The sequence below is a fragment of the Cetorhinus maximus genome, chromosome 24 (assembly GCF_964194155.1).
Source record: "Cetorhinus maximus chromosome 24, sCetMax3.hap1.1, whole genome shotgun sequence".
Taxonomy (NCBI): domain Eukaryota; kingdom Metazoa; phylum Chordata; class Chondrichthyes; order Lamniformes; family Cetorhinidae; genus Cetorhinus; species Cetorhinus maximus.
In genome coordinates, this window is record NC_135902.1 from 32,653,055 (window position 1) to 32,671,914 (window position 18,860).

The window sequence follows — 18,860 nt, forward strand, 5'->3', positions numbered from 1 at the left end:
AAAAGGGAAATTCCCGGAGGCCGGTGTGTTCTCATTGCAACAAAATAGGCCATTCCAGACCGGAATGCTGGAGGTTGTGAGGCAAGTCGGTTGACCGAGTGGGGCTTCACATGAGTAGTCCCCCGAAGAATGCCCCGATGGATAGTGCAGCAGAGCAGACTGGGCCATTCGCTACAGAAACTTACCCTTCGGAGGGCATGACATTAAATGTGTCCGAGCCGGACAAACTCCCAGAGTGTTTCCGGAGTCACTTTGGGAGTTTGTCCGGCATTTAGTCCTTTCAGGAAGTGTCTCCACCTGTCCCAAAAGGTGAGCAAGTCCGTGGTGCTGCTTTGGGACACAGGAGCCACTTGGTCCTAAATGTAGAAGGGAAACACAAACCTATTCCTCAAGTCCTCCCTGAAGGCTAAAGCACTGATCTGTGAAGTGGGAGGAGGATCTGTGTTTGCACCCGTCCATAAGGTCCACCTAGAATGTGACCTTGTTTCAGGCCCCTTTATAGTAGAAATTGTCCCTAAACTACCAATAGCAGGAATCAATTTCCTTCTTGGGAACGATTTGGCCGGCAGCCAGGTACTAGCCAGCGAAAGAAAGAGGCCAAGGCCAAGCTTCTGCAGAAGGGCAGAAAGCTGAAGAAGGTCCAGAGGCCCAAAAGGGTGGGAAAGCACCCAGAAACCTCAAGCGATAACGGCCTGAAGGTAGCAAGGCTTAAGCCAGGCTAGTAAAATTAAAGGAGGTCCAAAGGAGGCCCCTAGAATCTGAACCAGATTCCCCAAGTATCCCAGAATTAAATAGGCAACAGAGAAGCCCGGGAGCAAGGAAAGAAATAGTTAGGGATACACCCCACATAGCTGAAGAGCCTGAAGGAAGGCAGATTATTAAGCCCGAAAAGGAAAAAGATAAGAACTTGCCTGCAGTATGGTTAGCAGCAACCTCCTTTCTGACATTAAATAGGGAAAAAGGGAGTTCCCAAAACAATCAGCAGATAGGGATTGAAATCTCTCCCCCAATTGACAAGTCACAAGGGGGTTTAGCTGGATCTGCGCCTCCATTTGAGGGCAGCAGAATTCCAAGGAACATGAAACAAGTTAGGAGAGGACCCCCTCCCAAAGCTAAAGGCCCCAGCTAGGAAGCCATTAATTGGCCTGGCCGGCACCTTTATGGTGAATTTAAATGTGGACCAGAAAAGTCCCCAGACTGGCCCAGAAAGAGTGAGGCTGAAGCCTCACTTAGCTGTAAAGCTACTGGGAGGTACGGCAGAGGACAAAAGACAACATCTGCCCCACAACTGACCAGCAGAGGAACTCCGGCCGATTGGACCTCATGCTCACCACCATAATGCAGAATTGCAAGGTGACCAGATAGAGTTAACTACCCTTCTTAAAACGGTCCATAGCAGCCCACCAGGCTACTGCACTGTAGCCATATCCAGTACGGATGTAGAAGCCCCCTCCAGAAAGACACCTTCCTCTCATCCAGGCCCAGAAAGGCTGGCCCAAGTTCAGGGGCCAACTGCCCACCTGTTGCCATGTTAACCCAAAGCACCTAACACCGGAAGCTGGAACTCTCCAGTTGTGCTAACGCCCGAGCTGGACCATGAACCGGAATCTCCTAAAGAGGCCAAGGTCCATTTAAAGCACCCCACTTTCCGTACTCTCAGTCTAACGTCAGACTTTGGATACGAACAAATGAGCTGCAGGTTACCAAAGTGGACAGGCAAGAGCTAAGCTGGAAAAGGGCAGCTCAGCCCTAGGATTCCAGGGCCGGGCACCCACCGAATGAGATATCCAGCATTTCCCTGCAGATTGCCCAGAGCAGCTTGACCATCACTTGCGCGCCCCCCCCCCACCCCGACCCTTTTCAGGATACTTAATCAGGAGGTTGGAATGCCTGACCCCCAACAGAGGGGGATCAGAAGAAGCTGGACACCGTCCAGGAGAAATCAGTCCACTTAATTAGCACCACATCCACAAACATTCACTCCCTCCACCATCAAAGCACAGTAGCAGCAGTGTGTACCATCTACAAGATGCACTGCAGGAATTCACCAAGGCTCCTTACACAGCACTTTCCAAACCCACGACCACTAGCATCTAGAAGGACAAGGGCAGCAGATAAATGGGAACATCACCACCTGGAAGTTCCCCTCCAAGTCACTCACCATCCAGACTTGAAAATATATCGCAGTTCCTTCACTGTCACTGGGTCAAAATCCTGGAACTCCCTCCCTAACAGCACTGTGGGTGTACACATGGGCTGCAGCGGTTCAAGAAGGCAGCTCACCACCGCCTTTGAGGGCAACTAGGGATGGGCAATAAATGCTGGCCCAGCCAACGAAGCCCACATGCCATGAATGAATTTAAAAAAAGGCACCCTACCCTAAACCACAAAACGGAAATGCAGCAGGAAATTGCCATTTCCTCTGCTAGCTGTGTCTGATGTGCCAGGATGAATAAGAGAATGCCTGTTTATTTCTTCCTTTCCTATTCTTCCTTCCCCAAAGCCACATAATAGAACTTCTTTTTTTCTCCAACGGTGGAGGTGTGTCATGCCCAGAAGACATGAAGGGAAATATATACATATGTCTATAGCATCCTGGCTACTATATAAAATTATCTTTTTTTTTAAATGGACAAAGGCTTTACACTAACTGAAGCCTGACGAGCTACAGCTCACACAAAAGCAATTTCTAGCCTTCCGAAAACAGCAAGGATCTCGTTATCTCTAAAGAGGCACTAATGCTCCCTGTGACTGCAGAAATTAAAATCCAAGGAAATGCACAAAGACCCTTTACATTTCTAAGGCAAAGCTCTGGCTATCAGAGACGATACATCTGTAAGGACAAAGGGGCCCTGAAATCACTGAAACTTATTAATGGATGTAACATTAAATATCTCAAGAACCCAGACCAGGAATATACATCTTTTGCCCAAACCAAGGGGAAGAAGTGGGAGTTATGTCACAGGACCCCAACCCTTACCAAGCTGCTGGAACTTGTAATATTGCCTTGTGGAGCTGAATCCAGGCAGTCTGCCATCTTCAATCAACAGAGTAGCAAAACCAGAGCTCTGTCCAGATTTAAATTGCCTGGCCCTCATCTGTTTCTACTGGAATGTCTGAACTATGGTACCAGTGCCCACTGCAAGACTTTCATCTCCACATGCTTCTCCCATCGTGGAAGTCAGCGCTACTGGACAGTAGATCACCCCGCACCAGATTCAGCCGACTAACCTCTCTGAAGGAATACACCATTGGACTTTTGATTCTGGACTGTGGACTCATGTGAAACAATAATTCTTGTTTTGCCTGTGGTCTTTGCCCTGTACCTCTTTCTTTCCCTTATCCCTCTTTTATTGTGTGAATGCATCGGGGGCTACGTGTGAACCCCCTTCCTGCATTTTTTTGAGTGTGTTTAAAATAAACTAACCCTCTGATTTTATCCTATCTCGAGTTTGCTGTGGGGTTATTAATAGAGGATTGGATTACTCCAAAAACTGAAGGGTTGGGGAAAATACACTGCCGCTTGTAAAGGGAGAAATCAAAAATCAAAAATACCTTTCTGTTTACGGACAGGTGGCGAGAGGAGAAATCAGAGCTGTTCAAATTAATCCACCCTCCTGTCCGTAATGATACCAGGGTTGAAAAACTAGATAAACCAGAGTCTTTACTCACTAGAACACAGGAAGCTAAAGGAATATCTGATGGAGATGTTCAAAGTTTTTAGGTATTTTAATCAGACAAATTGGGGAAAAACGATTTACACCAGTTATTCTTCCTGCCAAGGTAGTCGACCTCATATTTTCCCATATTATACTTCATTTGCCAAATTTTTATCCACGCTCATAATCTAACGATTCTTCCTATCCTCATCATAACTTTCTTTCTGACTTATCTTTATATCATCAGCAAATTTGGCTACAATACAGTCAGTCCCTTCATCCAAGTCGTTAATATAGTTCATAATTAGCTGAGGGCCCAGCACTGATCAATGTGACACTCCACTAATTATAGTTCGTCAACCTGAAAATGACCCATTTATCCTGTCTCTCTCTTTCCTGTTAGTTAGCCAATCCCCTATCCATGCTAAGATATTGCCCCAACACCATGTGCAGTAACCTTTTATGTGGCCCCTTATCTGTTGTCTTTTGGAAATCCAAATAACTATACCCCCTTGCTTTTTACATCCTCAAAGAATGCTAATAAATTAGTTAAATACCATTCCCTTTTCCCAAAACCATTTTGACTTTGATTTTATTATGATTTTCTAAATGTCCTGTTACTATCCATTCACTAGCGGCTTCCAGCATTTTCCCAATGACAGATGTTAGACTAACTGGCCTATAGTTTCCTGCTTTCTGTCTGCCTCCTTTCTTAAATAGTGGTGTTACATTTGTGGTTTTCAAATCCACTGGGATTTTTCCAGAATCTAGGGAATTTTGGATGATTACCACCAATGCATCCACTATGCAGCCACGTCCTTTAAGACTGAGGAAGCAGGCCATCAGGTCCAGGTGACTTGTCAGCCTTTAGTCCCATTGGCTTCCCTAGTACTTTTTCTCTAGTGATTGTTTAAGTTTCTCCCTCCCTTTGTATCGACAAGGGTGGTTTTTAAAATATGGTGAAGTCTGTGATAGATTATTTTAGTTCGTCTCACCATGATTTCAGAGGTCTGCCCATGGTGGAAACTGGGTGAGTTGCCATGGATGGTGTAAGGGCAAAGGGTGGTAGGTGGGTCATGGGTTGGCAAGAGTTGGCACTAAGTTGGCATAGGGGCTATAAAGGGCCAAGGGCATGAGTGGGATTCATGGGCTGGCATGAGTTAGCACTAAAAGGGCCTGGGGGTAGAGGAACAGATTGGCATGGAGGGCATGAGAGACAATGGAAGTGGGTAGGGATCATGAGGTGGCTTGAGTCAGGGCATGGGGAATGTGTGGGTGAGGGGGCTGTTTTCTTTTTCAATTCTATTTATTACAACTAGGACAAAGTTCCAGAACACTGAGGCAACCCTTTTAACCAGCCTGCCTCAGTGCCCAGCAGCCCATGGCAGCTTCTGCAGTTTCCGGGATCGACAGACTGGATTCTGGTTAGCACATTCCTCACCCACTAGTGAAAATCCAAAGATTCAGGGCACTTTTGTGATCATGGAAAACACCCAAGCCAAGCAGTGGAAGATTCCCCTCCCGTAGGACATTCTTGCATCATTTGGGCTGGAGAATAAATGGGATATAACTCAAGTGCACTACAATACAAGACTTCCAATGTTGTGAGAAAGCTGATGTTCCTGCTTGCTCTTTCCTGTTAAAAAGTTATCATTTATAACAATTTAGAAATATTTCTAGGGAAACCCAAGCTCTGTGCATGATGGAAGCAAACCCAGCGTTCTATGAATCTTGCTGGAGGCATTCCACAGGGACCCAACCCAGACCATTATTAGGAGTGCGTTGGTTACAGAACAGTATCTCTTAGGGCAGAATTTTGCCCTTGTCAAGCAGGCTTGGCGGGCAGGAGGCCACCTGCGATCTCACGCTGGCTGGCCAATCAACAGCCAGCCAGTGTTAATCGGGTGCTGCAGCGCTCAGCGCTGCCAGGATGGGGTGGGAGGAGCGTGTAAGTTCGCGCAAGCATGTGCAGTAAATGCTCCCGAGGCACAGAGCTGCCTCAGGGAGCTGAAGATTTTGAACAAGAAAAATGAAGAATTTAAAAATGTTTATAACATGTCCCCTCAAGTGACTGTCACATGAGTAGGGATGTGTTAGAAATTAATTTGAAATTTTTATTTATTTTTTTAAAATCACTGAACAAAACCCCATCCCACCCGTGGATGAGGTTTCGCAAAAAGCCTTTTTGCTTGCCCGCCAACAGTAAGGTTGGACAGGCAGCGAAAAATTTCATTTACTTAGAACTTTAATGGCCTTAATAGGCCTGTTAATCGTCAGCGGGTGTGCTGCCAACTCACGCGCATGCTCGCCAACTGAAATATCGTACGAGTGCGGGATGACATCGGGACACTCACCAACATCATCGCATGTCATTTTACGCTTGTTTGGATTGGGCACGTGCCCACCCGATGAGCACATTATTTTGCCCATAAAGAAGTCTTTGTAGTCTTCGATAGATTAACAGCAAATCTTTATTAACTACTTGTAGCTATATACATATCTATAGTAAAAGCTTACAGGCAAGAAACTATCTCCACACCTAGGTCTTTAGACACTTCTGCTCAACACCACACTGACCCTAGGTACTGTATGGGCAGTACTGTACTCAGTCCCACCTTAACCATGTAACATGCCAGACCCTTATACTACATCTTCCACCAAGTCTTTATCCAATGTCTATGAAGTTACATTAGTTTACTTCATGTCTTACATTATCAGTCTCATGCATTTATATTACTGTTATCACAACCCCATCTCCCCCCTTCAAGCCTGAGTTTATAGATTCAGGTGGTCTTGGAGGTATTACAACCCTTCCATATCATATCTCATTTGCCATTCTGTCAGAGGAGTCGTAGTTGTTTGTTCAGGTTCTTACTGTTTGGCTTGCAGGTTGCACTGGCATTTGGGTATGGTTGCATTCTTATCTCCCATTGCTTCATGTTCAACTGCAGTTGGTTGGTTCAGCAGTTGCGTTGATCAGTGGTTACTGCTACTCTGAATCATTTCTTGTGGGGTGAACGAACATCGTACTCGTCTCCTCGGCACTTCTTTCTCTGTGTGGGCTTACTCGGTGCCCTCTGTGGCTGAGGAAGAGTGTTCCTATGGCAAGAAGGTGGTTTAGTGGTACGCTCGCTAGATCCTTATACTCCAACCATTAGTGCAATTTATAGCATTTTTGGTGCCCAAATGTGGCCCTAGATTATGGAGTTTGCCCTAAAGGCTATCAGTTGGTTATTTCAGTGAGATGTCGTTGTGGATCTTGGCCAATTTATTTTTTTATTCATTCATGGGATGTGGGCTTTGCTGGCTGGACCAGCATTTATTGCCCATCCCTAGTTGCCCTTGAGAAGGTGTTGGTGAGCTGCCTTCCTGAACCGCTGCAGTCAATGGGGTGTAGGTACACCCACAGTGCTGTTAGGAAGAGAGTTCCAGGATTTTGACCCAGTGACAGTGAAAGAAGAGTGATATATTCCCAAGTAAGGATGGTGAGTGACTTGGAGGGGAACTTCCAGGTGATGGTGTTCCCATCTATCTGCTGCCCTTGTCATTCTAGGTGGTAATGGTCGTGGGTTTGGAAGGTGTTGTGTAAGGAGCCTTGGTGAATTCTTGCAGTGCATCTTGTAGATGGTACACACTGCTGCTACTCTGCATCGGTGGTGGAGGGAGTGAATGTTTGTGGATGTGGTATCAATCAAGCGGGCTGCTTTGTCTTGGGTGGTGTCAAGCTTCTTCAGTGTTGTAGGAGTTGCACTCGTCCAGGCAAGTGGGGAGTATTCCATCACATTCCTGACTTGTGCCTTGTATATGGTGGACAGGCTTTGGGGAGTCAAGAGGCAAGTTATTCGCCACACAATTCCTAGCCTCTGTCCTGCTCTTGTAGCCACAGTATTTATATGGCTCGTCCAGTTCAGTTTCTGGTCAATTGTAACCTCCAGGATATTGATAGTGGAGGATTCAGTGATGATAATGCCATTAAAAATCAAGGGGTGATGGTTGGATTCTCTCTTGTTGGAGCTGGTCATTGCCTGACACTGTGTGGGGCGCGAATGTTACTTGCCACTTGTCAGCCTGGATATTGTCCAGGTCTTGCTGCAGTTGGACATGGACTGCTACAGTATCTGAGGAATTGTAAATGGTGCTGAACATTCATCAGCGAACGTCCCCACTTCTTTATGATGGAAGGAAGGTCATTGATGAAGCAGCTGAAGATGGTTGGGCCTAGGACACTAACCTGAGGAACGCCTTCAGTGATATCCTGCAACTGAGATGACTGACCTCCAACAACCACAACCATCTTCCTTTGTGCTAGGTATGACTCCAGCCAGCAGAGAGTTTTCCCCCTGATTCCCATTGACTTCAGTTTTGCTAGGGCTCCTTGATGCCACACTCGATCAAATGCTGCCTTGATGTCAAGGGCAGTCACTCTCACCTCACTTTGGGAGTTCAGCTCTTTTGTCCATGTTTGAACCAAGGCTGTAACGAGGTCAGGAGCTAAGTGCTCCTGGCGGAACCCAAACTGGGTGCCAGTGAGCAGGTTATTGCTAAGCAAGTGCCGCTTGATAGCAATGCTGATGACCCCATCCATTACTTTACTGATGATCAAGAGTAGACAGATGGGGCGGTAATTGGCCGGGTTGGATTTGTCCTGCTTTGTGTGTACAGGACATACCTGGGAATTTTCCACATAGCTGGGTAGATGCCAGTGTTGTAGCTGTACTGGAACAGTTTGGCTAGGGGCGCGGCAAGCTCTGGAGCACAAGTCTTCAGTACTATTGCCGGAATGTTGTCAGGACCCATAGTCTTGCAGTATCCAGTGCCTTCTGCTGTTTCTTGAAATCATGTGGACTGAATCAAATTGGCTGAAGACTGGCATCTATGATGCTGGGGACCTCCAGAGGAGGCAGAGATGGATCATCCACTTGATACTTCTGGCTGAAGGTTGTTGTGAATGCTTCAGCCTTATCTTTTGCACTGCTGTGCTGAGCTCCTCCATCATTGAGGATGGGGATATTTGTGGAGCCACCTCCTCCAGTGAGTTATTTCATTGTCCATCACCATTAATGATTGGATGTGGCAGGTCTGCAGAGCTTAGATCTGATCCGTTTGTTGTGGGATCGCTTAACTCTGTCTATCACTGGCTGCTTATGATGTTTGGCGCACAAGTAGCCCTGTTTTATAGATCACCAGGTTGACACCTCATTTTTAGGTATGCCTGGTGCTGCTCTTGGCATGCACTCCTGCACTCTTCATTGAACCAGGGCTGATCCCCTGGCTTGATGGTAATGGTAGAGTGGGGGATATGCTGGGCCATGAGGTTACAGATTGTGTTTGAGTACAATTCTGCTGCTGCTAATGGCCCACAGCACCTCATGGATGCCCAGTCTTGAGATGCTAAATCTGTTCGAAATCTATCCCATTTAGCAGGGTGGCAGTGCCACACAACACGATGGAGGGCATCCTCAATGTGAAGGCAGGACTGCATCTCCACAATGGCTGTGCGGTGGTCACTCCTACTATACTGTCATGGACAGATGCATCTGTGGCAGGCAGGTTGGTGAGGATGAGGTCAAGTATGTTTTTCCCTCTTGTTGGTTCCCTCACCACCTGCCACAGACCCAGTCTAGCAGCGATGTCATTTGGGACTCAGCCAGCTCGATCAGTAGTGGAGCTACCGAGCCACTCTTGGTGATGGACATTGAAGTCCCCCACCCAGAGAACATTCTGTGCCCTTGCCACCCTCAGTGCTTCCTCCAAGTGGTGTTCAACATGATTCATCAGCTCAGTCGGGGCGGTACATGGTAATCAGCAGATTTCCTTGCCCACGTTTGACCTGATATCATGAGACTTCATGGGGTCCAGAGTCGATGTTGAGGACTCCCAGGGCAACTCCCTCCTGACTGTGCCGCCACCTCTGCTGGGTCTGCCCTGCTGTTGGTACAGGACATACCCAGGGATGGTGATGGTGGAGTCTGGGACATTATCTGTAAGGTATGATTCCGTGAGGATGACTATGTCTGTGACTAGTCTGTGAGACAGCTCTCCCAATTTTGGCACTAGCCCCCAGGTGTTAGTAAGGAGGACTTTGCAGGGTCGACAGGGCTGCGATTGCTGTTGTCGTTTCCAGTGTCTAGGTCGATGCCGGGTGGTCCGTCTGGTTTCATTTCTTTTTTGTGTCTTTGTAGCAGTTTGTTACAACTGAGTGGCTTGCTAGGCCATTTCAGAGGACATTTAAGAATCAACCACATGACTGTGGATCTGGAGACCAGGCAAGGATGACAGATTAGTGAACCAGATGGGTTTTTACAACAATCGACAATGGTTTCATGGTCACCTTTGGACTTTTAATTCCAGATTTTTTTTTAAAATTGAATTCAAATTCTACCATCTGCCATAGCGGGTTTCAAACCCAGGTTCCCAGACCATTACCCTGGGTCTCTGGATTACTAGTCCAGTGACAAGACCACTACACCATCGCCTCCCCACTATAGTGCCTAGGCAATAGATTTCCTCTGGTCACTATTTCAAATGAAATTCTATAAACAGTCTAAAAGAATGGATTTATGATTTTACTGGAAGTAGGGCTCAAAGGAGATGTCCTCACTATGGTTCCAAAATATCTTCCATTCTGAAGTCACAGATTGGAATTTTCTAGATCTGATAATTGAGAGTATTGATAAAGGCTGTCAGAGAAGGTATTTTAAAATAGAGTAACACAAAGGCCTCATACTGTAAACATTATTAGTGTATGCTTGAGGCCATTCTCAATAAAAATAATATATTGAACACTTTGTATCGAAGCGTAGATCCAGAAAACCACGATGAGTTAGAGGGGTACTTTTCAACTGACTGTTGGAGTGTAAAGCCAGTGCTGTGGGTCCAGTGCCCAGCAATAGATACCAGATGATTTTCCTTTTCATTGCTATCAATGTCAGTTACTCAAAACCTGCCCCCATTATTTCAGACACATTGGCCAGAATTTTCCAGCCCCTCACGCCGCCGGGATCTTCCGGTCCTGCCAGTATGACCGAAGGTTTCAATGGCTCGCCAGTCCCACCGCAGGGAAACCCACAACGAGGGGGCTGGAAAATTCCCACCATTGTGGTCTGCATCATAGGTATGACATGGTTAGATACACAATAAAGCTCCCCTATGCTCGACTGCAACAATTTACCTCAGCCTCCCCTTCTTTCAGAAGGAGGGCTCTTACACAACCATACTGTGACCTCTTAGTGAGAATGTCAAATAAAGCTTTGACCCCATAGCCAGGAAGAGCTTGATTGTGACTACCCAAGCTCATGTGACTTTGGAAACTTTTAGGCAAAAAACAGAGACTTAATTGCATCAGTCTGGGCTGAATTTGAACTCAGGTCCCACAGGTGAAAGGACAGCGTGTAACACATTGCACTACCCAAGTTTCTCTATTTTTCATCTGACAATTTTTATTTCCACTGAAGTGAAATGAACTATCATGCATTGGAAATAATAGAACAAGTTCGATTTTAAATGACAGAACAAGTGGCAGGATTTTGCTTTGGTGACCTTCAGTGTGTTGAGGTCTTCCATGCATATGAAAGATCAGCCTCATCTTCTATTCATTAATCACCACTGAGTTCAGAATTATACATGTTCAGGAATGCAGCCCACACTGTTGAACCATTCGTATTTTTTTTCCTTCAGTGAATTATACCTTATCAGTGAAAGCACACTCACTCTTGTCAGAGGTCTCATTTTTCGTTATGTTCTATAAAGATAAACTGGAGGGCTCTCAGCGACTTGGGCTGGGCTGAATGCTTTCATTAACATGCAGAATTGGGATTTTGTTTCCTTCATTACACTAGTCTGTTATTATGGGTGCTTAATGACTGTTGTGCCTGCAGCAGAGTATTCAAGTTACAGCACCTGGGCCATTTCTATTCCTGACTTTCTGGCCCATGAAACCCAGGCTGATGCTCTTGTCTGCTTTTATTCCTTCCTCGTTAATTACTTCTGCTTAATTCTATGGGTCTGAAGATTTGAAAAGGGCTCTTCTCAGCACTGTTGTAAATACTGTACAATTCGTCAATTTTACAAACATACCAATATGTGCCAGGTGTATGACAGGAGGTACACTCAGATTTCACTTTCATTAAAAACACCCGACTCTAAAAAAATTTCTCATTCACAAAAAGCATCCAATCATGTCCCTAAAAGTTAATTTTGCAAGACCTTCGAATGGTTATGTTGGTTCCCAGCTGCTCTCTCTGTTGGAGAGCCCCAATGGCAGATGGGCGTTAAAACTAGGAGTAACCCAGAGATATATTGAACCTGCCTATTTTTTTCTATTTCTGATCCTTCCTGCCTTCCACCTAACAGGAGTGAAATTTGTGTTTTGTTTTAAAATGTCATGTTAAAGGCCTTACTAATGAGCTTTCTGAAAATGGTAGCAATGAGCTGAGCTGCTACATCGGAGTTAATTCAACTATGAAGTTGCTAAACTTGGCAATAAAGTATCTTCAATCAGCAACTTACTTCTACCGGTGAAGGTAGCAAAAGGTAGTTAAAGAGTGTCTGCACCAGAGATTAATCACTCTAGCAATCAACAAGATTTGCTGCACTTACCAACACTTGAAGCAACTGAGCATTACAGAGCTTAGAGCATCTTAAATGAATGAATAGCAAAATGCTTAAAACTTTAATGTTGTGCACAAATTATATTTCACTCTCCCTCATTGTATAGCATCAGTGTAAACTACATAAGCAGATGGTATACATAATTTTTACCACTTGAATTGTAGTTACTCATCCCCAGCCTCAACTCCATGGACCTTCCTGACCTTAGGTTGAGTGCAGAGGTATGGAGCCTTGTTGCATTGTTCAACCCCGAGCTCAGTGTTTACCCTACCCAAATTTCCTCTATTTTTGCAACCACTTTCTTCCATTTCCTTAACACATCTGTCTTTCCACAATCAAAAAACTCTGATTCATACCTTTATCTTCTCAAGGTCACTTTCTCTAATGCTCACCTTGTTGACCTTCACTATTCACAAAATAAAACTCATCCAGAACACGATGGTACACATTCTTACCACCACTCCTAGGCAGACATTTTCATCATCCTGGTCTTTAACATTTCTACTGGCTCTCCCTCCATTCCCCAGTGAATTGACCTGAGGGGCCTTGTCCTCATCTTTGAATCTTTCACTGCCTGAGCAGTTTTCTCCAGCTCTGCATATATCCTCTTGACACCAGCCTACTCCTTTTTCCCCACTTCACCATCACTAGCTACTCCTTCAACCCATAGCCCCTCTCCAGCAGCTGTACCTCATACCCTCCCTTCTTCTAAATAACACCAAAAGCCTCTGTGGCACCCCCCCCAAATACTTCCAGCCCTCCTCTCAACCTCTTTTTTTTGTGCCTTTCCCCCTGCTGTTCGGTGTTCATTGACTTTCCACTAGCCTGTAAGTCACTTTGCTGAATTACTCAGCACCTGAACAGCATTAGAGAGATGCAACTTTTAAGAAACATTTTGTAAGGAATGTTTTACATGTTTGTGAGCAATATGCTGCATAATGAGATCAATCAAATGAGTGCTCATATGAAACACTTAATCAATTTAGCATCTAATTGAGCTGTAATGAATGCAAGGCAATCTAGTAAACCTGATTTTCCTCTCTGTCTCTAGTGACTGGTTTTCCATATCCCGGAGCTGGAGCAGCTGTGGCCTACAGAGGAGCTCATTTACGGGGGCGAGGTCGCGCTGTTTATAACACCTTCCGCGCTGCACCCCCACCCCCACCTATCCCCACGTATGGAGCGTAAGTATCAGCACAAAACTGGCAGCGTTTTAGACTTGGCAGATCTTTTTATTTTATGGCCCATTATCAAGTGCCCATTGCAAGGAATTTAATTTCCTTCAATGTATATGGATTAATAGATTTACAGTGATAGCTGTTTTGGGCTTGTTTTGTTTGTGCTAAGATTAGTTTTCCATTTGCTCCTTTGCTATTTTGTGTAGCATTAGGATATAGTGTCGCCAGCCATGACATGTCGTGCTATATATCTGTATTTGTGCTTTGATGACATGGGGATAGTGTTATCTTGCTTTATGCTGTTTCACCAGCGAGTAATTTACAATAGATTACAAACAATTTCTGTAAATGGCAAGTGTTTGATTTGGCTAAAGAACATCCACTCTAGCGTTGTTCTGCTCTTGCCTGTGTAAGCGCATTGACTTTGAAGTGGTAAAACTGAATGGGAAATTTGACACATCTATGGGGAAGGGTTTCCATGGCACACTAAGTGTGGTGAAATTGTAAACCCCATTTACCAAAAATTGGGCTTCAATTTTGCTACGTTGAATACGAAGAAACCTTCCTTCTCTCCACTCCATTCATTAACTTAGGTCTAGGCCCTGTAGTTAAGTTCCCCATAATTTAGTTGCTATAACAGTTCACTTTCCCTGTCGTTGTGGCCGTTCAGAGCTGTACAACCTTTCGAGGACAGCCTTCCTAATTTGAAAAAAAACAGAAAAAATAAATGTTATTACAAATTTTTAAAAAACTGGTACAAAAATGCTTCAAATGATGCTGTAACAAAGTGGAAGCGAACCACTACAACCTGGTTAATGTGTGATATAGTGGACAAATTTGCTTTTGAAAGATTACTTGTTTTATGCAGCAGAGATGCATAATTGGATTGCATTTTAATTAAGGTTTTTTAATAGGAAAATTATTTGTCCTCAATTTATATTTGAAGTTCCTATTTTTCACCACAAATGTGGCTAATTATTCTCCTCTTTCCCCCCCCCCCCCCCCCCCAACACCGCCACCCCCCACCCCCCCACCCCGCATCTGCCCCGAATGGTACTAATTATCAGTACACAAATAGAAATATCCATTATCCTGCAGCATTTTGTTGATTGTCTAGAGTGGAGGTCGTACATATCAGTTTAATTGTTTTTATCCTGTTTTTGTATTAGCAGAAAAGCAAGTACAAGTTATGAAGCCAGTTTGCTCACTTTGCTTCAGTTCTAACTTTATCATGACTGTTATAAAATGGAGGAATATATACATGAATGAGCCTTTTCAAGGTGCCATTTGATATCTAGATGCATGATTATAATACTTCAAAATTGATTTAGTCTCTTTATTACTCAGTTAGTGGACAGTTTAACTTGTAATCAATGAAATACATATTCTCGTTGATTTAGATATGACTTACTTGCAAGCTGCAAATTAAAATGTGTCCAGCTATTCCCACCAGGTCAGTTCCGTGTAATCAGTAAACTGGTAATCTAGTAGTTTGGATCCTACGGCTGAAGCATCAGCTCTGTCCTCCGAGAGCTGGAAATTTGCTTTCACTCTGAGGACGAGTTGTTGTTGCACATACTGAGTAATTTGACAGGCTTGACAGGCTAAACAGAAAAAGGCTTACACAAATACAAGGTGAAGTGGAAATGCAGCAGACTTGGAGAGCTATTAAAAGCAACAAAGGGATACAAAGAAAGTAATAAAGCTGTGAGAAGGGAATATGAAAAACTTCCAAGGGATGTCAAAGCTAACAGAAAAACGTTTTATAAATCTTTAAGAAATGGAAATTGGCAAAGACAGGAGCTAGGTGAGAATATAATGGACAAGATCTTTTCTAGTGGAAGAAAAGCACATCATTGCAATAGTACAATGGAATTGAAAAATATCAAGGAGCGGGACTTAGTGGATTTAATATAAGTAAATAAAAATTATAATGGAGAAAACAGATAAGATATACAAGTTTTCAGGAGCTTTTGATTTCCACCCAGGAAACCGATAGGTGAAGAAATTAGTCACAACCTTCCAAAGTTGTCTCCCTTCAGAAATTGTGCCTTTCGGTTAGAAAATCGTGAATATCACTCAATATTTAAGAATGAGGGAGCAGCCAGGTAGCTACAGACCTGTCAGTTTAGCATCAGTTAAGGGGAAGTTAGTGGTATCTATCATTGGAGGCAGAATGACTGAGGAATTGGACGATATGTGAAAGGTAGATCGTGTCTGATCTAGTGGAACGTTTTACGGAGGTCATATGGATAGGAGAGTGTTTCTAGATGTTGACTCTTTAGACTTGCACAAGTAATTCGCTAATTATCTTGTGCTTATCAAAAATGAAAATCCATGGATTTGAAAGTAACCTTATTTTTTTTCAATTCATTCATGGGATGTGGGCTTCTCTGGCAGGGCCAGCACTTATTGCCCATCCCTAGTTGCCCTTGAGAAGGTGGTGGTGAGCTGCCTTCTTGGACCACTGCAGTCCATGTGGTGTAGGGACACCCACAGTGCTGTTAGGAAGGGAGTTCCAGGATTTTGACCCAGCGACAGTGAAGGAACGGTGATATATTTCCAAGTCAGGATGGTGAGTGACTTAGAGAGGAACTTCCAGGTGGTGGTGTTGCCATCTATCTGCTGTCCTTATCCTTCTAGATGGTAGTGGTCGTGGGTTTGGAAGGTGCTGTCGAAGGAGCCTTGGTGAATTCCTGCAGTGCATCCTGTAAATGGTACACACTGCTGCTACTGTGCGTCGGTGGTGGAGGGAGTGAATGTTTATGGATGTGGTACCAATCAAGCGGGCTGCTTTGTCCTGGACGGTGTCAGGCTTCTTGAGTGTTGTGCGAGCTGCACTCATCCAGGCAAGTGGGGAGTATTCCATCACACTCCTGACTTGTGCCTTGTAAAGGTTGGAAGGCTTTGGGGAGTCAGGAGGTGAGTTACTTGTCGCACGATTCCTAGCCTCTGTCCTACTCTTGTAGCCACAGTATTTATATGGCTAGTCCAGTTCAGTTTCTGGTTATTACATGGGTTAGTGATTGGTTGGGAGGTAGAAGACAGAGTAGGGAAAAAGGGACCATTCGCTGATTGGCAGCATGGAACAAATGGTGTTCCCCAGAAATCTTTACTGCAGCCTCAGCTTTTCTCCGTGCACATTACTAGGGTCATAGAAACTAGGAGCAGGAATAGGCCATGCAGCTTCTCAAGCTTCTTCCACCATTCATTTAGATCATGGCTGATTTATATCTTATCTTCATCTACCTAACTTGATTCCATAAGCATTAATACCCCTGCATAATAAGCTCTATCAATTTCAGTTCTGACATTTCCAGTTGACATTGCTTCAACAGCTTCTTGGGGAAGACAGTTCCCAATTTCCACTACCCTTTGTCTGCACAAGTTCTTCCTGGTCCCTGAATGACCTGACGATTTTTAAGGTTATGCCCTGTCATTTTGGACTCTATCACCAGAGGAAATAGTTTCTTTCTATCGACCTATCAACTGTGCCCTCTATGCTTTGTGGGTACTTATCATATGGGGACAAACAAGAAGTCCTTTGAGATTCATTAATCACCCTAAACACCTCAATTAGATCACCCTTCATCTTCTATAGTTAATAACTTGGATGAAGAAATAGAGAATTGCTTATCCTAGCTTGAGGATTACATTTAGTTTGGTGGTCCTTTCTGTGATAGTATGTTCAGTTCTGGATGCCACGCCTCTGGAATGATAGACTGACATCGAATGTGATATACCACAGATTCACTAAAATGAAGTCCTTTCAAGGTGTTGAATTTTGTGGACCGATGGTATAGTTCATTTGTATTCCCTTGTGTTTAGGGGTGATGTATTTCAGGTTTACAAAATGATTAATGGATTTGGTCAAGGAGATACAGAGGCAATACTTTCTTTGTCGGAGGAATCCTTTGATGGAGGAAAAGGGGGCATGGTCTTAAAATTAGAGCTTAGCCGGTCAAGTGTGAAACCAAGAAATACTTTTTTAAAATAAGTAGCATAAATCTGGAACTCTTTTGGAGCAAAGGTAAGAAAATAAAGTTGAGATACATATTGGCCATGTTCTAATTGAATATGGAACAGGCTGGAGGGGCTGAATGGCCTACTCCTATGTTCCTCTAGAATTTTGTGTTAAATTCCACCTTTTGAGTCAGATTGGATTCCACTGATCGAGTGATAAAAACATAGTTGTCTCTTGTATTTAAACTACTTTTGAAGCACAACATTATCATTTGAGATGATTATTCCTGTCTTTTTTTCCTGATAAATTAAATTATACAATGCTCTGAAAAAAAATGATCAATCCACATATGGAAAAATTCTTATTAGGTTTGTGAATCTCGCATCATATCTTCTGAAATGAAAACTAGACTAAGGTTTTTTTAAAAATCAGCTGTCACCAGGGGATAAAAAGAACTGCAAATGCACTTCAGCTCCGTCAAACTTCTTAAGATCATCTGATATTTATTATTGATGCTTCATATATAATCAAAAATGTAAGAACATCTGTAAAGAAAACCGTTAGTAGCTGAGCTCGCCAAATAATATATTCCTAGCATGATGTCCTAGTCGTTCAGCTTTCAGTCAACAATTTGTTGTTATTAGTAAATGAGTGTTATGTATATAATTCCTGTCGTACACAGTGAGCTATATTTTAACCTTGTTCTTGGCACACATCTCATCCCTTCTACACTGGTCTGAAACATCAAGCTGCATAAAGCAAATCCTCAGTCTGTAGAAGTACGAATTTACCAGCAGGGATACTCATCCAGCCAGAAAGTCAAGGCAGTTTGAATGCCATCAATCCTCTAATTCAAGATGGGGAGCACTTTATATTCCTCTCCAACTGGCAAGGCATCATGCTACTGCAAATTCCTCCAGTGAGCCACATAGCTGTGAGTTAGCGAAACCTACTCGAGATTTAAAGGATTTTTTGGGGGGAGGAAAAGCCATGATTAAAAAGTACCTTTAGGCGTTAAGGATTTAAGCTGTGGCTTTTGTTTGAAAACCTCAGAAATCTTCCCTATTGTGCATTGTAACCATAGAGCACAAGTTCCTGCACAGCCTGGAGAATGTCATTTGCTAGTCAAAAGCTGCCATAATGAGTGTTGTTGGTTTATCACATCTACAACAGGTTGAAAACCAAATATAAAAATCTCAGTTGCTTGTTCATTATATCCAGGTTTAATGGGAGATGTTTTGTAATCACATATACAAAAGATAATTCATGATGCTTCCTATTTTTTTTGTTGCAGAGTTGTGTACCAGGATGGGTTTTATGGGGCAGAAATTTACGTGAGTATTGACTTAAAATCAAATCGATTTCACCTGATGAGCAGAAAGCACACACCTGACTTTTGTCTGCACTTGGGAGATGTACAATTAAGACTGCAATAAGGTCGAGTCTTCT

General features: G+C 43.8%; 1 protein-coding gene across 1 annotated transcript in view; it reads left to right on the forward strand.

Annotated features, from left to right (window-relative positions):
• The window catches only part of rbfox3a (RNA binding fox-1 homolog 3a), a 440,178-nt gene that overhangs the window by 381,657 nt on the left and 39,661 nt on the right, over positions 1-18,860 (forward strand). Inside the window, exons 8-9 of the mRNA XM_078570955.1 lie at positions 13,321-13,453; positions 18,706-18,745. Coding sequence (XP_078427081.1) covers positions 13,321-13,453; positions 18,706-18,745 — 173 coding nt within the window. The remainder of the gene's footprint in view (positions 1-13,320; positions 13,454-18,705; positions 18,746-18,860) is intronic.